General features: G+C 32.4%; 1 protein-coding gene across 1 annotated transcript in view; it reads left to right on the top strand.

Annotated features, from left to right (window-relative positions):
- Positions 1 to 22234, top strand: part of LOC145292897 (CD9 antigen-like) — a 282191-nt gene extending 259957 nt beyond the window's left edge. The window contains exons 4-8 of the mRNA XM_080139033.1: positions 10670 to 10765; positions 14348 to 14437; positions 15203 to 15286; positions 16167 to 16230; positions 21709 to 22234. Coding sequence (XP_079995159.1) covers positions 10670 to 10765; positions 14348 to 14437; positions 15203 to 15286; positions 16167 to 16223 — 327 coding nt within the window. The 3' untranslated portion in view covers positions 16224 to 16230; positions 21709 to 22234. The remainder of the gene's footprint in view (positions 1 to 10669; positions 10766 to 14347; positions 14438 to 15202; positions 15287 to 16166; positions 16231 to 21708) is intronic.
- Positions 22235 to 25321: the final 3087 nt, after the last annotated feature.

The following is a 25321-nucleotide window of genomic DNA, read 5'->3' as shown; positions in this document are numbered from 1 at the left end:
AATTTGTTCATGATCCCCTATGCTAATTCTCTCCTCTTCCAAAAGTGAAATATATTGGAGGCAATTATAAGTAAACACCCGTCTAGCTGAATCCACTGTGAAAAATTTCCCCCACTCTTTATCTGTGCCTAAATCAAAACGTGGATTCCATGAACAAAGCTTTCTTAGAACTGCACGCCTGTGGAACTCTGTTCCGTCTGCCTGCTTCCCACCTGACTACAACTTGGATGTCTTCAAGTCCAACGTTAACAAATTCCTAATGAACCGCCCCCTTAAGTAAACACTTAATCAAATCTCCACACTGACGTACTGTACTTGCAATAACCCTTATCCCTGAGTGGCTTCCGGGCCTTAATAAGTGGTAAAAAAACACTCTAAAAAGAATTGGTGGAAATATATTATAATAAAGCCGTATTACTGTCTGATTGTTTGTTCACAATTCGATTAACATATATAAAAGGTACAGTTTCACAAATTTTCACACTGAAAACTTTCGTACATATTTATTCCATCATAATTTCTATACATACTATTTATTCAAAGGAAATCTATATTCAAGTAGTAACCTCATTTGCATATTCCATTACTGAAAATCTATTTTAATAATTAGCTCGATGTTATTAATCGTTTTTTAGTAGAAAAATTGTTATAATTGTTGTTTAAGAATATTATTTAAAGTTGATTTATTTAATTTATTTTTAATTTGTTAAAGCTGACATAATTAAAGCTTACTTCCATTTAAAAACGGTGGTAAGCTTTATTTATTTAAAAGGTACACATTTCATTTACTTTGTCTGGTTAAAAAACTGTACCAGTACCAAAATATAATTAAGATTTACACACTATAGGATAGCATATCAAAAAATCAAAATATAATATTTACGGTTTATTTTTAGGCATTTTAAAAGTCATAAAGAGATTAAAACCAATTTTTCGTTTTGTTGTGAACTCAACTCGTTTCGAATTTGTTTTTTTTTTGTTTGTTTGTTTTTCTTGCAGAGAAAGGTGCAAAAATGAAAAAAAAATTTTTATTCATTTTGTCAATCTTTTCTTCCCCCCCCCCCCAAAAAAAAAAATTTGATGCATTTACGATCTGTTTCATTCATAGAATAACCGATATTTGCATGTCATTACTGAATATTTCTTCCGGATATTCTATGAAGTTCTCAAAAAGAAAAATGTATATAAAATCCAGAAAGAATCAAAACAACTCTCATCAAATCCATTTCCAGTTGTGGGAGATTTCTTAATCGCTACCTATAATATATATGTATATATATATATATATATATATATAAATTTAAAGGAGATTAGAATAATAGTCTAAAGAGCTAAGTGTATTTTAATGTAATAGTGAAATTACTAGTTTAATTAAAATACAGGAAATGCTCGTTGTAATTTAGATATATAATAAGCTCGATAGTTAAATGTCCTAGAGCTAATTCAAAAATATATATATTTTTTCTACTCATTTCTATCCCTAACCTATACCAATTTCCTTATTAATTTTCTTATAAATTTTATATCCAAACCTTTTACTTCAATTTTTCAGATTCATCTGCCTTACTTTTAATGCTAGGTTTATTTTTGGTGTCTTTTCAATTCAATAGAAATCCTCCTAAATTTGCTGATGAGGAGACCGTGCTTACCAAAAAAACTATGTATAATTATTCTACGTGACTTCATGTATACCACAAATAAAAAGCACGGATTTCCGAAACGATCGTACAGATAATTGACTTTGTTGTTGTTCCTTCTTATGAAACTGATTTTTAATTTAATTAAATTTTGATTTTTAAATTTTAAAAATTTTAAAACTTTTAAATTATAAATCACATTACTTAATATATATATATATATATATATATATATATATATATATATATATATATATATATATTCCGATACCACTAATTAGAATACACTTTGCACTTTCCATGGTATATAACCCAATTTAACATCAATTATTTTTTTTCTTTTGTCAAAGCAAGTATTTTAATATAAAATTAATAGTTTTACATGATGACTCTATGCCAATTCAACCCCCACCCTAAAAATGATATTCTACATTAATTACATGTAGACTCTGTGAAAGTTAAAAAGTAAATAAATAACTTTTTTAAAAGCTTAGAATTTAGAGCAAGGATCAGTTTTACATTTAAATTTAACTTAAATGATAACTGATTTTCGGACCAGAACTCTTAACCGGATAGCGTTTTAAGGGCATATAACCAATATTCATATTAGATTCATCACTATATTGTTATATGTGAGCTCTAACTGCAGACATAGAAAGATACAGGCCACAGAGATTAGATGTTTCCAAAAGACCCTCAACATCTCATACAGGGACTGTATTACTAATGAGGAAGTGAAAAAGAGGCTCTGACAAGTTGATCTACTGATCAATGTGAAGAAGAAAATGATGCAGTCTGGTAATGGCAACACTACAATGAACTGTATAGGGAGGAAAGATGGGCAGACAGTAAGAGGTGGGAAGACATGGTAGAGTGGATCGAACTAACACTGAAATGAACAACACACCAGGAAGGCAGAAAATCGTGAAGACTAGAGAAAAATGGTTGCTAAACCATCTTTGGTGCTCTAATGGTCATCCAGATAAATGAACAGATTGAGATGAGAATACAAATGGTTGATAGGAATATTGAACATATGCAGAATGGAATCTAAATATCTCGTAGCATAGTAGTTGAAGTACTTGTTAAAATTTGGTTGTGAGTTATATTCTTCTGGAGGTTGATGATTCAATTCTCACTTTCTCTCTCTCCCTCCCCCTACTCCTACTCCTTCTCTCCCCCTACTCCTTCTCTCCCCTACTCCTTCTCTCCCCCTACATCTCTCTCTCCCCTACATCTCTCTCTCCCCCTACATCTCTCTCTCTCCCCCTACATCTCTCTCTCTCCCCCTACATCTCTCTCTCTCCCCCTACATCTCTCTCTCTCCCCCTACATCTCTCTCTCCCCCTACATCTCTCTCTCCCCCTACATCTCTCTCTCTCCCCCTACATCTCTCTCTCCCCCTACATCTCTCTCTCCCCCTACATCTCTCTCTCTCTCCCCCTACATCTCTCTCTCTCTCCCCCTACATCTCTCTCTCTCTCCCCCTACATCTCTCTCTCTCTCCCCCTACATCTCTCTCTCTCCCCCTACCTCTCTCTCTCTCCCCCTACCTCTCTCTCTCTCCCCCTACCTCTCTCTCTCTCCCCCTACCTCTCTCTCTCTCCCCCTACCTCTCTCTCTCTCCCCCTACCTCTCTCTCTCTCCCCCTACCTCTCTCTCTCTCCCCCTACCTCTCTCTCTCTCCCCCTACATCTCTCTCTCTCCCCCTACATCTCTCTCTCTCCCCCTACATCTCTCTCTCTCCCCCTACATCTCTCTCTCTCTCCCCCTAAATCTCTCTCTCCCCCTAAATCTCCCTCTCTCCCCCTACATCTCTCTCTCCCCCTACATCTCTCTCTCCCCCTACATCAATCTCTCTCTCTCCCCCTACATCAATCTCTCTCTCTCCCCCTACATCAATCTCACTCTCTCCCCCTACATCAATCTCACTCTCTCCCCCTACATCAATCTCACTCTCTCCCCCTACATCAATCTCACTCTCTCCCCCTACATCAATCTCTCTCTCTCCCCCTACATCTCTCTCTCTCCCTACATCTCTCTCTCTCTCCCTACATCTCTCTCTCTCTCCCTACATCTCTCTCTCTCTCCCCCTACATCTCTCTCTCTCTCCCCCTACATCTCTCTCTCTCTGTCCCTAACTTAGTCTCCCGTCCCCCGTACATTCATCCTCCCCCTCTCTTCCTCCGTATATTTCTCCCCCTCTCTTCCTCCGTACATTTCTCCCCCTCTCTTCCTCCGTACATTTCTCCCCCTCTCTTCCTCCGTACATTTCTCTCCCTCTCTTCCTCCGTACATTTCTCTCCCTCTCTTCCTCCGTACATTTCTCTCCCTCTCTTCCTCCGTACATTTCTCTCCCTCTCTTCCTCCGTACATTTCTCTCCCTCTCTTCCTCCGTACATTTCTCTCCCTCTCTTCCTCCGTACATTTCTCTCCCTCTCTTCCTCCGTACATTTCTCTCCCTCTCTTCCTCCGTACATTTCTCTCCCTCTCTTCCTCCGTACATTTCTCTCCCTCTCTTCCTCCGTACATTTCTCTCCCTCTCTTCCTCCGTACATTTCTCTCCCTCTCTTCCTCCGTACATTTCTCTCCCTCTCTTCCTCCGTACATTTCTCTCCCTCTCTTCCTCCGTACATTTCTCTCCCTCTCTTCCTCCGTACATTTCTCTCCCTCTCTTCCTCCGTACATTTCTCTCCCTCTCTTCCTCCGTACATTTCTCTCCCTCTCTTCCTCCGTACATTTCTCTCCCTCTCTTCCTCCGTACATTTCTCTCCCTCTCTTCCTCCGTACATTTCTCTCCCTCCGTACATTTCTCTCCCTCCCTACATTTCTCTCCCTCCGTACATTTCTCTCCCTCTCTTCCTCCGTATATTTCTCTCTCCTCTTTCCCTCTGTACATCTCTCTCTCCTCCTACCTCTGTACATCTCTCTCCTCCTACCTCTGTACATCTCTCTCCTCCTACCTCTGTACATCTCTCTCCTCCTTCCCTCTGTACATCTCTCTCTCCTCCTTCCCTTTGTACATCTCTCTCTCCTCCTTCCCTCTGTACACCTCTCTCCTCCTTCCCTCTGTACATCTCTCTCCTCCTTCCCTCTGTACATCTCTCTCTCCTCCTACCCTCTGTACATCTCTCTCTCTCCTCCAACCCTCTGTACATCTCTCTCTCTCCTCCAACCCTCTCTCTCCTCCAACCCTCTCTCTCCTCCAACCCTCTCTCTCCTCCAACCCTCTCTCTCCTCCAACCCTCTCTCTTCTCCAACCCTCTCTCTCCTCCTTCCCTCTCTCTCCTCCTTCCCTCTCTCTCCTCCTTCCTTCTCTCTCCTCCTTCCCTCTGTACATCTCTCTCTCTCCTCCTTCCCTCTGCACATCTCTCTCTCTCCTCCTTCCCTCTGCACATCTCTCTCTCTCTTCCTTCCCTCTGTACATCTCTCTCTCTCTCCTTCTTCCCTCTGTACATCTGTTTACCTTTTTGTCTTACTCTTTTTTTCTCTTTCTTTCATCATCGTACGTTCTGAAGACATTTTCTCTCTTCGCTCATATCAATACATATACATGCGTGTGTACGCGTGTTCGTTCTACTTGATCACCTTTGTCTACAAGAACCTATTGTATTCTTTCAATCAAATAACCCAGTCGACTGGAACCTCACCGGGTTTCCTCCAAAATTAACCACTGACCCAAATAACTGCAACAATGCTGTTCTTGGCATCAACAGACTTTCTCATCCTTTATAAAGTCTTCATTATTCTGTCGTTATCTAAAAATGCACTGCAGTCATTTTTATTCTGCAGACATTTATCGTCACCTGACGCATCTTAGTTTTACACATATGTTTACCACACACCTGTCCGTCCATTGGTCTGTCACATTCAATTGTTTCAGTGCTAAAGGCACAAATTAAATTTATGGAGTTACCATTGACGGCCATGTCAACCAACAAAGATTCTATTTCAACAGTTGCAGACAAGTCCATTTTTATTACTTCCTCCTATATTTTCCTTGGTCTTCACCCCCCCCCCCCCGTGAACTCTCAGCCATTCTTTTAACGTGGACATGTCATCAAAGTCTTTTCTTCTGCACACAGTGTCAGTTTCTAAGTTAAAAAAGCAAATAAGGAACAGTGATTCTTAATAAATAAAGAAGACTCATTTTCCATTAGCTGAGGTATTTACTTACTAATATTTACATATTATTAGTAAACTGACAAAGCAGATTTCTTTCATGAATTGTAGCAACATACGTTAATTGTCAATAACATAATACAAAAATAACAAATAAAAATTGACTAGTCATAATCAGTTTTATTTTTCAGCTTAAATTTTATTTAGGTCCAACTTTTAAAAATCCTGACAACATAATTCTATATCCTGGTCATGCACCAAAGTATCAGTTTGTAGCATAGTGTGGAGATGGTATTCGATCCACATGATTTGTACATAGTTCACTTCAACAAAACCAATTGTCAATCTCTCTGCAGTCGTAGTGGTCATATGACAGCCAGAATTTCTGTCTTCACTCATTTAGTAACTATAATAATAAAAGAAAAAGACTTCAATCTTATTGATTAATGACGTGTTCTTTGGTGATTTATTCTCTTATTACAGCACTAATGTTAGACATAAGCTTCCTATTGCCTGTTTACCATGAACGCGTGTGACCAAACCAAATCAGCTCACCAGCTGAAGAGAAAGACTTTAGAACTACATGTCATTTTGGACTTCCTACCATGACTAAACTTCCTGTACACGTTCTATTTTTTTTTTTTTTTTACTTCTAATGGAGTTTTCCATTGTCTTAATTTTATTTTTAAACATGCTCATCTAAATGTTGCTGCAATTAAACTGAAAAACATAAGTTTCTAAATATTTTAATTTTCTTTCTTTCAACTTTATTATAAACTAGCAGTGCTACTCTTCATTGCTTAAGGCAAAAGTGTAGATTTCAGTTAAAACTTCTGTTTTCTATCTTTTGTTCTTCCATTTTATACAGTACCACCTTTCTCTCCCTAGACTTTTTTTTTCTCTGCCAAGTCGATTCTTGTATCTGGACATACACACAACTTGTTTTTATAGATTCTTCAAGGAATGCGTTATTATAGAGGAAGTAACTCCTTGATTAAAAACAAAATTAGAGTTACTTCTCTTTAGTAGATAATCTGTTTAGAAAACTGCCCTCTCCTGACCATATGTGTCAATTTAGGGGGAAAGAATGAATAGTATTTTCTAATCGTTAAATATTATTAATCTAAGGCAACGCCAATCAAAAAACTACCAATTTTTGTGGTTATTTGTTTTGTCATTTTATTTAAATTTTAGATAGCCATACAAACATACACACACACAACTGCCCCTTATATTATTGATGATAATAAAAATATAAGTTTTTAAGGTAAACATCTGATGGGTACGTGACTAAATATGCAGTAATAATATAAATCCAAGGTAGCTGATCAGCGGCTTGGTTCCCACCAGTTTTGGCAAATAACAAATAGGATCTTGAACAGAAGTGTGCGTTCTATCCCAACCATTATCAATGGACCAGAGGTTATCTCGTCAGCATCAGACAAGGCCAAACTATTTGCAAAGAACTTTGCAGCTAATTCTACCCTATGCGATGAAGGCCATCAACTCCCCATATTTCCTCCTATAACACAGAACAAGCTAGGTAACATACAAATATCCGTGCATGAGGTCGCCAAGCTAATAAAAAACCTAGATTCCAGTAAAGCAACTGGCCCTGATGGCATCCCAATTATAGTGTTAAAAAAGCTTCAACCAGAACTTGCTCCCATACTTACGAAACTATTTAAGCGCTGCCTTAAGGAGAAGTGCTTTCCGACCCCCTGGAAGACCTCCTCAGTTTGCCCTGTATTTAAGAATTCAGGTGATAAGTCATCTCCCTCTCAATACAGACCAATAAGTCTTCTCTGTGTTATGAGTAAGTTACTTGAATCAATATTAAATAGAGAAATAGTAAACCACCTCAGCAGGAATAACCTTCTTAGTGACACACAATATGGTTTCCGCTCTGCAAGATCTACCGCAGATGTGCTGATGGTTATATCCCACAGGATTAGTGAATCTCTTGACAAAGGCTTCCTTTCTAGGGCAATTGCTCTCGACATATCAAAGGCCTTTGACAAAGTATGGCATAAGGGTCTACTTCACAAGATTTCCAGCTATGGTATAACTGGAAATGTTTTCTCAATCATTAAATCATTTCTCTCTGATAGGCTCATAAGAGTAGTGGTAGATGGACAAAAATCGGAGGCCTGCAATATAAATGCTGGAGTCCCTCAGGGGTCAATCCTGGGCCCAACTCTCTTCCTGATCTACATCAATGACCTCCCTAAACACATACTTAAATCATTCGTTGACATCTATGCTGATGACACGACCATCTACGGCAACACATCAAAGGCTGTAAATGACGAAGTTCTCTCGGATTCTCTCTCCTCTGATCTCGAGCGCGTGGTTCAGTGGGGGAAGATGTGGCTAGTTACCTTTAATGCATCCAAAACCAAACTCCTATCCATACATCATCAACGCTCTGATCCCCAGCTGGCATCAATTGTGATGGATGGCTCTCGTCTGGGTGAGGCCCCGTGTTTTGACAAGCTTCTGGGTTTGACCTTTACTCCTGATCTGAAATGGAACACGTACATCAAGTCTGTGGCCAAGGTCGCAGGAAAGATGGTGGGATCCTTCTACCGCTCCAGAAGATATCTCACTACTGATGCAATTCTCTATCTATATAAAAGCCAAGTACGGCCAAGGATGGAATACTGTTGCCATATCTGGGCAGGAGCTGCCAAAAACAGCCTATCATGCCTTGACAGAGTACAAAATAGACTTCGTGGTTTAGTGGGGGATGCCCTTTTCTCTACCCTGCAACCCCTCTCCCACAGAAGAGACGTTGCGAGCCTATCCTTGTTTTATCGTTATTTTCATGGCAGGTGCTCGTCTGAACTCCAATCCCTGGTCCCCCCTCGCCAATCTTTCACGAAAAACACCCGTCTAGCTGAATCCATTGTGAAAAATTTCCCCCACTCTATATCTGTGCCTAAATCAAAACGCGGATTTCATGAGCAAAGCTTCTTTCTTAGAACTGCACGCCTGTGGAACTCTGTTCCGTCTGCCTGCTTCCCTCCGGACTACAACTTGGATGTCTTCAAGTCTAATGTTAACAAATTCCTAATGAACCGCCCCCCTAATTAAACACTTCATAAAATCTCCTCACTAACGTGATGTACTTACAATAACCCTTATCCCTGAGTGGCTTCCGGGCCTTGATAAGTGGTGATCACTGTGTAAAAAAAAAAAAAAATAATAATTTTGCAGACATTTTAGTCACAATACGAAACAATATTGTAACGGCTACCTTTTGAAAAGTAATAAATGACCAATTGAGAAAACTTTATATTTAAAACTTGGAAAACTATATTATATATGCTCTGGAACCCAATAAAAAGGCATTCATTGGGCTTGAATGTTTTTCAAAATTTATATTAAAAAAAAAATTTTAATTATAAAAAAAACTTTATTTGTGAGAAAGTTTTTTTTTTTAATCCATTACGATTGGTATATACTGAATGTTTCAAGTAAATGATTAACCTAAAAATATTATATACCATATATTTCAGCGTATAAAACTACCCTTAAAGTTAAAAAATCATCTTTAAAAAAAAAAACAATACTTCATAAGATATCGGGTGTTGCAATCTCTAGTCTAAGCCAAGCAAACATGATTTTGTGATTTAGCAGTTGTCTTATACAATAATAATTTATTAAAATTTGCTCCAATTTTACACCTCGTCTTATCTGATGGTCACCTTATGCACCGAAATATATGGTATTTATATCATGTTCATTTATCTTTTCATCTTTATTATTATCATTATTATGATTTATATAATAAAATGCTAATGTACTTTTTTTAAGATAAAATCATTTGATCACCGAAGACGTGTATTCAGATTGGAATCAAAGTGTAATATCCTTGTATATAAACATATTTATAAAGAATAAAATTTCCAACAAATTTGGGAATATTTCAAGTGGGATAGCCATTAGAGTAAATGTGGTATTATGGTGACCGAGATGATTCTAGTTAAGAATAAAGTAGACATTCTTATCACTTTAGACCCAAAATGATCAACGTCCCCCCCCTTTACCCAACACTTTTGATGTCCTTGTGTTTATACAGTATTTTTTTTTATAGTTTCTGCAAATTAATATCTCTAAGTGTAGTATCTGTTCTGTTCAAAGATACTGCAATAATATTGTAAGATCTATCACAAACTCCTAGAAGGTTTCTCGAGATAGACCTCCCCTACATAAGCAGATATATTCTGAATGTATTTTGATCAGATTACTTAAATAAGTTTGTTTTTGTTGTGACAAATGTAGTACAATATAGGTTATAGTTAAGATTGTACTCAACAGCCTAGATTATGGTGACAAGCAAGATATGGTCCCTTTTGATCAATGATTATCTTCCTCTCAGATGATGTGAAACCCTTACCCTCTTTTTTCCCCATGTTAAGAATGGCTTTCTTATCCACTTGCCAATGTACAACAGATACCAGAAGTCAAAAAGAGCAGACAATCTTGATTATAACCATCATGTATCGTGGAGTCTGCATTTGTGGTGAACGTCCAAAGAATGAAAATATTTTCAAACACAGCAGCAATAGCAACAGATGAAGAATACAACTGTGAAAAATATTTATTTCAGGCTCCCTCAGCTTTTCAACATCTTTTCTTGATTTCATCTTTACTTGATTTCATTTTTACTTGATTTCATCTTTACTTGATTTCATCTTTACTTGATTTCATCTTTACTTGATTTCATCTTTACTTGATTTCATCTTTTCTTCATTTCATCTTTTCTTCATTTCATCTTTTCTTCATTTCATCTTTTCAACATCTTTTCTTCATTTTTGTGTTCTTTGTTGAAGATGATTTTCTCTGTGTTTGTCTTTGGCATTTCTTAGTTCCTGTCTTCAGCATTTTCATATTTTCTTTTGTAGCTGGACAAATTTGTGACGGAGATGTTGGACAATGGTGTGAAGAATTATCATGACAGCAGCACTTCTCAAATCTTGATGGACAACGTACAGGAAGATGTAAGTTGAAAAGCGATATTTCTTTCTTTCAGTAATTTAGACATCGTCTCTATGAACTTTTGTTTTTATCATTTTATAATCTGCATTCATATCTTTAAAAATGTGTATACTGTTGTTCTTATAATTATAAGTTTGACAAACAAATCTGCAATCAAAAACATTGAAAACTAAAATGTATGAAGGTAATTTAAACTATCAATTTCTATTTCTTAACGATTTCATTAGACCAATGTAATTGTAAAATAAAAACTTATTGTCCACTAGTAAGTAAATGTTTATTAGCTAATGCCATATACAAAGCATATAAAATAGTGAATAAATATCTACAATGAAAATGTATACATATGGTCTACATAAAATAATTCCAATTTGCAATATGATAACATGATATTCACGAGTCCATAGGCCATATACTAGCCACTATTTCCAACAATATAAATATATTCAATCACCACAAAAGAATATGAAAATGCATGAAAAAATGATAAATTAACATTTAATATGAATAATAGAAACAGAAATAAGAAAAAAGGAAATATATTATGGTTGCATTTCATAAACATACCTTGATTATTATCCATAATGCCTGAAAAAAGTGTTTAACGAAACGAAATTCTCCACTCTTTGAGACATATGGCGGCATACTGAATGTAAGCAATGGACAGTTGCTATCTGGAAGTATCTGGCATCTACCCAGATACTGAACTAATACATACAAGGCTTGTTTGAATCAATTCCCACTTTATTTATGCCGTTATATTCATTTATTTACAACTGAACAAATTAGTTCAACCAGATTGTAAAGGGTTAAGTAAAAAAAATTTTTTTTACTGTTTTTATCATTACTAACTTATGTAATTGTGGTTAAATAATTCTTAATTATTTTACACTTTCAACTAACAATTTCTGGAATTAAATTCAACACAATTTTGTCAAAACTTCAAATTCACCATCTCTGAAAAACAGGCTTGTTATTCAAGTCATGAGCATCTCATTTGCATATGAAGTAATGAGAAATCTCATTACTTCAGAGGATGTGTAAGCATATAGCATGCTGTCCTAAAACAGTTTTGTGTCAATTTTTATTTGTTTAAGGCCGTCTATCAGGCATTTAAGAACAGTAATTGTATAATAAAAAACAATTGCCCACTAATGAATAAATGTTTACTGGCTTAATATTATATACAAAGCAACAGTAAATAATAACATCTACAATGAACACAAAGTGCACATAGGGTTTACAGTAAATAATTGCAAGTGTTGATAAAATGATCACACGGGTGAAAAAATATGGAAATAAAATAACACGACACTATCTAAATCTATATGGGAACAAAAAAAATAAAAATATTAACTCTAACATCAAACATTTGAATCCGTGATACCTGACTAACATGTAATGTTTAGTTACTTTATGTGCATATGTCATTATTATAAGGCCACAAGAGCCAGTTACTAAATGATATGAGAAACAACGATATAAATAATTATGAATCAAATTACTAGGTATTCGTTCACACGAAAACTCATTTTCAGAAAGAAACTCGGTAATGTTGATTCTACATGAATTACCGGCAAATCAGAAAAACTCAGTCTGCAGCAAATGGTGTTCAGTCAGATTCAGTTCTTGATATTAAACTTCATTTGCATTATTGTATTATGCATTATAATTTTCAGCAAGAGTTTCAGTTTTACAAATTTATTAATTTATTTATTAAATTGTTAGGTGAAAGTACAGGATACTTCACTGTCTCCCTTCTTCTCTATGTTAAGAATGGGTTTCTAAATAAAATTATTTCAACATGATCAGTAAACTACAGATTATTAAAAAAAAGTCCTTAATATAGGAAGATTAGAGACTCTGTTAATTATTCAGTACTTTCACCTATCAATTAATGAATAAATAAAAATTTGTACAAAACTTGGCAAACCACAAGAGTAAAAATCCAAAACACAGTCTTTAATATCAGGAACTGAATCCAACTGGACATCGATTGCTATGGATTGTAATTGGGGATTGCCAAATTACCTCCCTTTACTCAACCTCTTTTATTTCTGAAAATAGTTTTTAGCCTCTTTTTTTTTTTTTTTTCTTGCCAATTATTTTGAAATACAATTTATCCCTCTGTTTTCTGTTTAAAAGGAAAAAAAATTATTAATGTTGATAAAATAGTCACGATCAAATACAATGTTGAAGGGGACCAGAAGTGAAAGAATGAGGAGGCAGAGAACCGCATCTCCACTGAAATCTTGGTTTCAGAATAAATGGATGATCGACCATAATTTGAATAGACCCCTTCAGAGCATTGTGAAGATGAAAATAAAATTGATTTGGGATATCTTTTTGTAGTTATCCTAATGCACAAGTTGCCAAACCTATTCTTCTATTAGACTGAGGAAAAAGTTTTAAATACCATAACATTTAATTATCCATGTTGTATTTAGTAAGACATTACTTTCTAGGACTTTTGCTTTGTAATGTTTTTGTGTGAATTTAGAAATTGGTAGCCAGGCTTATAAGATTCAAGAAACATGGTGAAAAAAAGGACTTAATTAACTCTTAACTGTCTTGGATATTGTTGGATTGTGTAGTGGACTTTCGGTCAGCGTTCAAGTTGTGGATAACTTGACAAAGACTAAAGTTACTTCTCATGAAAGAGGAGAACTATTTATGGCACAATGGGAGATTCCATTGTGCACACATGGGCCAGTCTATTCCTTGGATTGTGATTGGCTGAATCACCTGATTGGATATGCTTGTACATAAATACAAGCCCTCAGTCCAGCTCAATCTGATGTCTGTCTTGTGCATGAGCTGAACCCTTGGTAAGTGTTGCTGCTATTATTGTTGTTGTGTGTTATTGACTAACACAGTTCTTTTGATTATTCTACAGTATATGACTTAAAATTACATCCAGTGATCATAGTTTCAATCATGTGGTCATGATCACTACGATAAAAAAGGATTTCCCAAACAAAATCCCAACTCCAATTTAAAACAAGTTAATTCATTTTGTATGAATCGGATGATTCTTTAGTTTCCCCATCATCTTTCTAATTAGAATGCTTTTAAAAAGAAATCAAGTACTTACAAGCGGGACCGCAACATACTAAGTGAAAGTGTTCATGTGGAATAAACTGGATTCGAACATGGCACACTCAGGTTGTCTGTCTGTGTTGTTAACCACTAAGCCACCATCTGCAACAATGTTTTATTTAAAGGCCTCTCTGTCTCAGAGACCAAACCAATCTCCTCTGCTAGACCCTACCAGTTGAAGTAGGCCATACAGCAAGATCACTTGAGAATTATTGGCTGTTTAATCTATAAACATAAACTGACTGACCAAGAAGTCCATTATTTAGAGTTGACATAAATTCTGTAGAATTTCAAGTGGTCTATTTTCTCTGTATGAAAGAGACAATTACTTTTCCAAATGGAGAAATCAAAATTTGGGTAGTCAAATCCAAAATCAGATATTTTTCTTGTCACAGGCTTGTCATCTGCATGCATTGTGCGCTTATTTTTATTTTGCTAATCTTGATCTGAGTTGTTTTTTTTTTTTTTCTATTTGTTTTCTTCAGTTCAAGTGCTGCGGCTCAACAAGGGGATTTGAGGATTACAGAATAACCAGCCATTTCCCCAAATCTTGCTTGAAAGCCTACTACAATACGGTAAGTAGTTTTACAGAATCTACTCGGACGTATATATATGTTATATATCAGCATAGGAACAACTAGACTTGTAAAAAAGAATTTCAAGAACTACAGTGCAAATATACCCGGTGAATAAAGTGCAAGAAAATAATCGCACTTGAAAGGGGCAGTTAGAATTCTAAAAAGACCTCTCGGTTGGAGTGAATAGCTTATAGGGAGGAACCAGAGATTTGAGCTCAATCAAGTACGTTTGATGAAAATAGAGTAGAGAGAGACTAACAACGTTTCTCAGAGAATGTAAGGAATGGAAGAGATTGTCCACTATTAGGCTTTCAAGTGTATATTGTTGAAGTCAAATCTGTATGGAAGTGGATCTTGGGTTTACTTTTGTCAGCCTTATAATTCTTGCTTTTTTTATTTTGTCCTTTAGTCCTTACATTCCATGAGCAATGTTTATGACAAAGGTGGAAGAATTGTTATCGGAGTCAGGATTTAAGACTTTCTGACGTTGAAGTAATTTTTTTTTTTTTTTTGTTTAGCTCCTTACATACATCAAAGTGGCTTGCCTGGAGCGATTTCTCTAAAAAAAATAAAATAAAAAGAAATTTTAAACTGGACCCATTATTTAATCCACAGGGTATTTTTTTGATATTTTGCATTAGTCAAGAATTTGGGTGAATTTATTCAAGGAAAATATTTTCATTTGTGAATTTTTCTTTTTTCCGATTGTCAAAAAAAAAAAAATTGGAGAGGATTTAAGATTTTGTCTCTTTCTGATTGCAGCCCTGTAAGGATAAGCTGCTGAGGTATTTCACCGAGTACATGATGATTATTGCTGGCGTAGCAATCGGTATAGCCATAGTGATGGTAAGTCACCAATTGATCTTATCTTTTTTTTTTCTATTTCTGTCTTTAATTTTTCTCTTTTTTTGTTCGACTGTGCATTTTTTCTGTTTTAAGTTAAAAATTTGTGTTTCACATCTATACATGAATTTATTAAAGAAACATTCTTTTATTAGATTTGTTTTTACACCTAGTTAAAATAAAAAAGATTTGCAGACAGAATTAAGTATTCCAATTATTTTTATTTAAGCGCATCATCACTTAGACAACACCAGACAACACAACTGCTATAAAAGGAATTTTATTGATCTTTTATAAGAAAGCAAATGCTTCAAGTTAGAAATTTAAAATAACTTAATGGAAGGTTGAAACAAAAACCTCAGAAAATTAAAATTTGAACTATCAGAGAAACCCAATGTTATCCAGGATTTAATGAAAGACACTATCCGTCTTGTTCACTATGATCATAACACCATATTACACTTTTTATTTTTGATGACACCCGCCCCCCCCCAATAGTTTTAGTGTTTTATACATATGGTTTAATTTATATTAAAATCAAATAGTTCGTTTAGAGGGACACATAGAGATTCGACACATTAAGGGGCATGTTGAGATTTAAATCATATCCATTGTCTTTCGCAGAGAATTTTGTACATATGATCTAAATTTGATCAAAATATGATTGAAGCTTTAAGAGATAGTCTGTCCCCTCTAGATCCCTTATGGATGAATATACAGATTCCGGATTATTTCCCTTGTCTTATATTACACTTCTAGATTTTATGTAATTCTCTAAACTTTTCGTTTTATAGAGCATACATAAACATAAGCATTGTATTTTATATAAATATGATATATATAGATTTCTGATATAATCTTTTCTTTTTTTTTTCCTTTTTAGATTTTGGGAATGATATTCTCAATGATTCTCTGTTGTTCTATCCGAGGAGAACAGTAGAGAAATGGTAAGTATGAATGACACTTTTACATACCTATATCTCTCTCTCTCCGCTTATATATATATATATATATATATATATATTAGCAAAGAGCATATACAACACCTAAAATTCCCAAATAGTCACTGATCTGGTACTAACCAGATTCAACATTGCTTAACTTTGGTGATCTGACAAGAACTTGTATGTCAACGCGATTATGCTGATTATCTCGGCATTATTTCCAGTCATCCTGAACACACACACACACACACACACACATATATATATATATATATATACATAAATCCCTTCCTTACATTTGCTCCGAGGCTCCACACAGCCATTCAATTTCCGCTCCATCATCTAGCATGCTTTAAATCAATCTGTCACATCTACCATTTGAAAAGGGAATTTTTTTCCGAAATTAATGTGGATATTGTCGCAGACATAACAAGTAAGACATTTGTATTTAATACAACTGAATAAATATATGTGTGTATATATATATATATATATATAGACATATATGTATGTACTTATTGATTTGTAAATCGCCACTTGTCTTCGTCTTCTTTCAACAACACCGACTGTATCTCATTCCTCGCATTGTGATAGCCTTCTAAATCTCTACTACGTATCTATCCCACACAGTGCTTCAAGCAAACTACATATCAATTATATATACATTTAGCAAAACTGGTAATTAGTAAAAACCTGAAGAAGGTGCTCAATACTATTGCAGAGCAAATATATATTTTTTATTTTATTACCGTTTTATCTGTTTAACTGTTTGGTAACAGAAACATGTCTAACTAAACAGATAAAACGGTAATAAAATTTAAAAAAAAAAAAAAATATATATATATATATATATATACACACACTCCGCTTGCCACTGGTATTTAACAGCGTCAACTCTGGAGAGGTGTGGTTGGAGATTGTGCTCCTCTTGCCACAAAAATGTCACGTGCCAGCACCCTTTCAGTGGGTATTCAGTCTGTCAAGACTGAAGGAGCCTTTAAAGGAGCCTTTACCGTTACCATTTTACTTTATATATAAAACATATCAACAATCGGCAATGTACATATAACAATAAAAATTAAGTTAAAATCAATTGACTCAAATATTTATTATTCATGATTATCAGTTTCTGTTGTCGAGCATTCATATAAAGTTTTCAAAATCAAGTGAATAAGAAAAAATTTTGAGCAAATGTGTATTTGTGTGTGTGTGTATGTATATATATATATATATATATATATATATATATATATATATGGAAGTTTTAAAAGCTAAAAAACAATGTGAAAAAGACCAGAATCATGAGAGAAAAGAAAAACAAACAAGTAGACTGGTGAGTTTGAGAAGAGAAATGTCTAACTGTTTATTCATCTATCATTCCTCACCTCAATGTATAATTATTTTATAACCAAGTTGCTGGTATGTCCGGTGTATATAAAGTCTGTTGGTGGTATGGAACTTTAATTTTGGGAGAAAGGTACCTCCCCTTTTCAAAAAAAGAAACAAAAGTATATTCAAGATGGCCATGGAAGTCATCAGAAGAGTTGAGGAATCGATTATACATTCGCAACATATTTAATGTTTTGCACCAGAATAGATTGAGATGACATGGACATGTTGACAGGATGAATGATGCAAATCTAGTTAGCAGATGTAAATTTATTGAGGTTAATCGATTTAGAAAGGCGGGGTACTCAATGTAAAACATAGTCAGTTAGGGATGACCTTAGGAAGTTGAGATTATGACCAGTCCTTGCACGAGACCGAGAGATCTGAAGAAGTGCCATCGGGCAAAACGGTCCAACCCATGCTAGTATGGAAACTGACAGACGCTAAATAAGTGTTCTAAGCTGTGCTGGCTGATGACAAATTGGAAGCAGGTGTTTTTGTTTTTGTTTTTTTTTGTATTTTGTGACACCATTAGAAGACTATTGCCGGACTCTCTCTATTTATTGTGGTTTGAATGTTGACAGAAGAACAAGAAGGCTTAGAAACAGTGAAATGAAATATATATTAATAGAAAATGCAGAAATGTATATTGGTTGAGAGGGACTCTGCTCAACTGGACGGACAAAGTAAGGTTACGACCCACTTCTACCGAGTCTCAGCTCCAGACTACTCGATAGCAGAAATTGGTTACCGAACGTAACATCAGGAATAGTCCATCGTCAGAATCTATAGGGGTACCACCCAACACTATCCGATTTGTGTTTTTCATCAAAGATTCCTTCTCTTAGATTGATTGCCTTCACCACTATCTACCTCCTGTATGGTAACTATCTGCAACATCAGAGGGAGGCTAACAGATACTACACCTGGCCTAAGGGTGACCTAGAACTGTGCAAAACAGGAGCATTCAGCTCCCCATGGTATTATATGTATGTACATATGCAACAAATATTAGCACTTAACACTTAACATTTATCCATATGTACGCACGTTTCAGAAAAACATTTTATTATTACATTTAAGTAAAGCTTGAAAATTGTATGGTTTTCATCCTCGCCATAAAAAAAAGGCGAAAAAGAAAAAAAAACAAGAAAATTTGACTTCTTTCTTTGAAGAGTGTAATAATAAATTCTGTTGCTTGTCCAAAATTCATCCTATGTTGGGTGGGGGAGGGGTCTATCTGATGGACATGCCCATGATTGAAAGAAAATCATACACCAAAAATCATGTAAACTGATCAAGTATATTTATTTTTTAAATAAAAAAATTAAATTTTGTATCAAAACAAACAGCAACAATATCACTATACCTTCTTGAAATGAAAGGAGATAACTCAAAATAATTCGAACTTGCTAGATTTTAGAAAGCTATTTTTAACATGGGAACATTAGAAAAACTCAAATTCACTTAAAAATGATTTGGTGTATAAAAAGAAAATAATTTGGTCAATTCATATGATTTTTGGAAAATAAACTGACAATCGCTTTATTGCAGACTAGTAAAATATCAATATTCTACTAAATACATCAGAAAAAAAAATTCAAATTGTATCATCAAAGTACTGCTTTAAGGTTAGTTATTTCCCAAAATATTCATGCAATATTCATGCAATATTCACGAAGTTAAGGCATTTTTTTTTTTTTTTTTTTTTTTTACAAGGGAGTCACCACTTATCAAGGCCCAGAGGCCACTCGAGGATAAGGGTTAATAGGTATACATTAGTCATTGTGAGTTTAGCATAGTAAACAGTGGGAATTTTATAACTTGGATTACTTAGGGGGACGATTCAATTAGAACTTGTTCGCATTGGACTTTATCTTTTTTTCTTTTTTTTTTTTTCATAGGTATCAACTCATTATCAAGGCCAAGAGGCCACTCAAGGATAAGGGTTAAAGCGTGTACAGTAGAAATTGGACAATATAATAATCATTAATAATGAAAATTTGTTAAATTTGATAACTTATATGGAACGGCTCATCAAGAACTTATTTACGTTAGACTTGAAGACAACCATATTGTAGTCAGCCGGAAAGCTAGAAAACGGAAGACAATTCCACAGGCGTGCAGTTCTAAGAAAAAAGCTTTGTTCATGGAATCTACGTTTAGGTTTAGGCACAGATAAAGAGTGGGGGGAATTATTGATAGTGTTTACAGCTAGACGAGTGTTTCTTGTGAAAGTTTGCGAGGGGGGACCATAGATTGAAGTTCAGTCGAACACTTTCCATGAAGATAACGATACATCAGAGACAAACTCACAACATCTCTTTTGTGAGATAGAGGTTGCAAGGAAGAGAAAAGGACATCTCCTACGAGGCTACGAAGTCTATTTTGAACTCTATCAAGGCAGGACAAGTCCTTTCTAGCAGCTCCTGCCCAGATGTGGCAACAGTATTCCATCCTTGGACGTACCTGGCTCTTATATAGATAGAGAATTGCATCAGCAGTGAGATATCTACTGGATCGATAGAAAGATCCCACCATTTTTCCAGCGGCCTTGGCAACAGATTTGATGCTAAGGGTGAATATATACATTTTCAAGCTTTGCTTAAATGTAATTGTAAGAATAAAGTGGTTTTTTGAAATGCGTGTACATACAATTTCAATAGTATTTATTAATAAAGTATCAAATTAAATTTTAATTTCAATAATATTTATTAATAAAGTATTAAATTAAATTTTAATTTCAATAGTATTTATTAATAAAGTATTAAATTAAATTTTAATTTCAATAGTATTTATTAATAAAGTATTAAATTAAATTTTAATTTCAATAATATTTATTAATAAAGTATCAAATTAAATTTTAATTTCAATATTTATTAATAAAGTATTAAATTAAATTTTAATTTCAATAATATTTATTAATAAAGTATTAAATTAAATTTTAATTTCAATAGTATTTATTAATAAAGTATCAAATTAAATTTTAATTTCAATAATATTTATTAATAAAGTATCAAATTAAATTTTAATTTCAATAGTATTTATTAATAAAGTATTAAATTAAATTTTAATTTCAATAGTATTTATTAATAAAGTATTAAATTAAATTTTAATTTCAATAGTATTTATTAATAAAGTATTAAATTAAATTTTAATTTCAATAGTATTTATTAATAAAGTATTAAATTAAATTTTAATTTCAATAGTATTTATTAATAAAGTATTAAATTAAATTTTAATTTCAATATTTATTAATAAAGTATTAAATTAAATTTTAATTTCAATAGTATTTATTAATAAAGTATTAAATTAAATTTTAATTTCAATAGTATTTATTAATAAAGTATTAAATTAAATTTTAATTTCAATAATATTTATTAATAAAGTATCAAATTAAATTTTAATTTCAATATTTATTAATAAAGTATTAAATTAAATTTTAATTTCAATATTTATTAATAAAGTATTAAATTAAATTTTAATTTCAATAGTATTTATTAATAAAGTATCAAATTAAATTTTAATTTCAATAATATTTATTAATAAAGTATTAAATTAAATTTTAATTTCAATAGTATTTATTAATAAAGTATTAAATTAAATTTTAATTTCAATAGTATTTATTAATAAAGTATCAAATTAAATTTTAATTTCAATAATATTTATTAATAAAGTATCAAATTAAATTTTAATTTCAATATTTATTAATAAAGTATTAAATTAAATTTTAATTTCAATAGTATTTATTAATAAAGTATCAAATTAAATTTTTGAGACACAAAACAAGGAAAAGAATATGCTGTCGTCATAGCCCTAGTTATAACCAGTTTATAACATTCAAAAGATGGAGATATAACAAATCTGTACACAAATGACCGCCATATTGGAATCTGTACACAAATGACTGTGATATCAGAATCCATGTGCAAGTGACTGCAATATAAAAATGATTACGATAGTAGGATTTAAACTCTCCATAGCAGATTCCAATCTGCTATGGTATCAATTCATAATTGCCCAATCTATTCACTACTAACTTATCATAATTGACTAAGCCTCACGTTTTTGTTTTGTTTTTTTTTCTTGCAGGACTCTCCGTCCACTGAACCACCACAAAGTGTGTCATGCAACTGCAGTTTTCACACAATGTGTGTGCATCAGTGTCGACATATTCTGAGTTTGTCCGTTATCACTCTTTCTACACCATTGCCGCCTGGACAATAGCAGCAACAGCAGCAGCAGAACCACTTGAAAAAAATATTTCATTAAAAATCCAAGAAAAACATGTTTGCTGATGTTTAACGAAATGTTTTAACAAAAGAAAAATGAATCACAAAAAAAAAAGAAATGAAAGAACGGAGAAATAAACAACACAAATGAAAATTTATTTTTACAAAATTTACATTAGAAAGAATCAGTGTTTCTTTTTAAAAGTAACTTTTTTACTTTAAATACATTTTATGAATTCATTGATATTCTTACCTATATCATTGTTTTTTTTTGTTTTGTTTTATTTAAAAAAAAAAAAAAAAGAATTTCCTTTCATTTAATACTATCAAGGCTACTTGGCATTGTCCGGGAATATGAGCAAAAAATAAAAATGTGTGCAACATTATTCTTTCTAAATTTCTTTCTACCTCTCAATTTCTATCGTAAATACAATTTCACATTTAATGTTGATGAAAAATAAAATCGCTCTAAATGTTGCCCCTCCTCCCTGACTAATTTTATTCTTGTTATCTTCCAAAATTATGAATATTACAAAAACAAATGTGTCCATATTTTTTCCAGGCCAATATTGAAAAAAGAATTTCTGGATGTGTCTTGGATAGTTTATGACTTTTAGATGAACACACCTAGAAAATTCCTTTTTCTGAAATAGATATCTCCGCTCATTCACAGAAAGTTTTAACTATATTTTAAATATTCTGTGCTAAAATCTTAGTCTGACAAATTGGAGTTTTTAAACAACTTTTAAACTCATTGACCCATCCAAACAAGGCCGGACAGAACAATGAAAATGCTATTTTAAATTTTAGCCTAACAGAACAATGAAGATGCTATTTTAAATTTTAGCCTAACAGAACAATGAAGATGCTATTTCAAATTTTAGCCTGACAGAACAATGAAAATGCTATTTCAAATTAACAGATCAATGAGAATAGAGTTTTTAAATAACTTTTAAACTCTTTGATCCATCAAAACCTAAATTTTGGGGACATATTTAGTGTTATTGTCACATCTTAGAATATATCTAAACATAATTAATAATTTATTTGTCTCCATTTTAAATATGAATTTGCATTTTTAGTAATAATAAATATCTTATGGTTGCAATGAAAGGATATTTGTTTTTTATTGTTAAATGGTAAACAAAAAATAAAATGAATCAAAAAAAATTAATTTTGTGAAAATTTTATCTTAAAATAAAAAGCAGTGTTTTTTTTTTCTTTTTAACCATGAAAATAATTATTTCATCTGTTATGCTGTCAAGAAAAGAAAAAATATTTATTTATTTTTTTAAAACCAGTTTCTGTTCCTGTGAAAAGACGTTTATCTTTTCTGTTTATGACAGTAAAATAATTAAAAACTTATGAGGGCTGCTAATCAATCATTAAATGGCTTCATTGAAAATTTAAAAAAAAAATAAAAAATAAAAAATTAATTCTTTAACCTTAAGGATTAAAAAATATATATATTATTTCCTTTTTAACTTACAAAAATATTTTCATGTCAATAAGAAAAACGAATATTTTTATTGTAGGAAAATAACAAAATAATAAAAACTAATAAATTACAGATAACTGTGATGCATTGTTTTCTTAATTTAATCCATTCAGTATGTTTTGGGGTTTTATAAAAAACATGGATGACGTATACTGTTAAGTATGTAGTCTGTTTTATTTCTGGTTGAGCACAAGAATTTTTGATAATACTATCATGATTAAATGTAAAATATATTAAGAGATGCCATTATTATTATGAAACTCATAGAAGACTTAATATGCATTCATTTAAAAATTGGTTTCAACTGTTTTGTTTTTCTTCTTGCAAAAATTTCTTTTCTCTTTTTATATAAAGTTATAATTTATGCAAGAAACAAAAACCATCTTTTTCATTCTCCAAAAAGAAACAAAACTACATATTTAATATAGTTTTAATGTTTCTTAAAAAGTACTAAAAAAATATGCTGAACAGATTGAATTAACAAAATGGTGACTTACAGTGATCTATAATTTGTTCTTTGTTTTTCCTACAATAATGCATAAGACACATGTGGACATGCATTATATATATATATTTATATATATATATATATATAAATTCATCCACAGACATGTGTTTCATTGTCTCTGACTGCAGGCCGCAAAAGAAACCAGCTGAAATGATAATTTTAAATTAAAAAAATAAATTAAAAAATGTATTTCTCCTTTCTTTCTAAAAGACAAAAAAAAACATGCAAAAATAAAGACTTGAAAATGGTTAATAAAAAAGGATAAAATCTTGTGTTGTGCAAAAAGTTATTAAAAATGTAATTAAAAAAGTGAAAGAAAGAAGAAAAAAGATCCAGTAAAAAAGTTCTGTATTCTTATAATAATGTTGGTGGTGGTGTTGTTGTTGTTGTTGTTAATTTTGTTGTCGTCATTGGTTACTAACTCAAAAGAAAATTGAGAAAAAAAAAATGTTTGGGATGGGGTTTGAAAAAAAAAAATAGATTTTAAACAAAAAAAAAAAAGATTTTAAAAATGTTTTAAAAAAATGAAAAAGCCAAAAATATTTTCTTTTTATTTCTGGATAGTTTGTTTACATCCTTTTTTCTCTGGTTTGTATCAATTATTTTAATTGGATTATGTTGACTAATTTTGGCTCAATTTTTTATATATATAATAAACAAAAGAAAAGAACATAAGAAATAAATGCTTCAAAATGTTTTTCTCCAAAAAATAAAGCTAAAAAAATACTTAAGTTTTCTTTCTTTTTTTTTCTTTTTTTTTTTTTTTTTTTCTATTTTGCAATGATTTAATTTTTATGTTTTTACAAATCCAAAAAAATTTGAGGGTATTTTTTCTATCATCATTTTTCATCTTATTTGTTAAATTTTAGCTTTAAAGAAAATACAGACGCTATTTTTTCCTCTTTCTAATTTCATTTTTTTTTTTACTCTATAAATTATTTCAGATGCAAAATTGTTTGCATTTAATAAAAATAAATTTCTATTTTTCCTTCAAGAAGTGAAAAATGTGAAAAGAAAATTTGTTTTATTATATTCATCTTCGTAATTTTATCATAAAAATAAATATTAACTTTATCTTTGGGTGTGTGTGTGTGTGTGTTTATGTATGTGTGTGTGTATGTATATATATATATAAGTAGATAACTTATATTCAATTTAAAATGAGTCACCTCTTTGCTGATTTGTATTTTAAGTTGACCAGACTAAGTAATTTTTAAATTGTAATAAAGTGTTATATTGCCAATAACATGGTAAAACAATAACGCATGAAAATTGGTTTGTCAGAAGGAAAGTTTTATTTGTCAGCTTTAATGCTGATTGGGTTTGACTTTGAAAATCCAACAAGCTAAGTAAAAGGAAATGATGAATGGATACACAAGTTAATGACCTGATCAGATCTATGATTGCATTTGTGTAGCCACTTACCATTATTATGATTATTATTATTATTATAAAGCTCTAGTAATG

Source organism: Euprymna scolopes, chromosome 14 (assembly GCF_053919585.1).
Source record: "Euprymna scolopes isolate OS-2025 chromosome 14, ASM5391958v1, whole genome shotgun sequence".
In the NCBI taxonomy this organism is placed as follows: Eukaryota; Metazoa; Mollusca; class Cephalopoda; order Sepiida; family Sepiolidae; genus Euprymna; species Euprymna scolopes.
The sequence above is the reverse complement of the archived record's forward strand: the minus strand, read 5'-3'. Positions and strand labels throughout refer to the sequence as shown.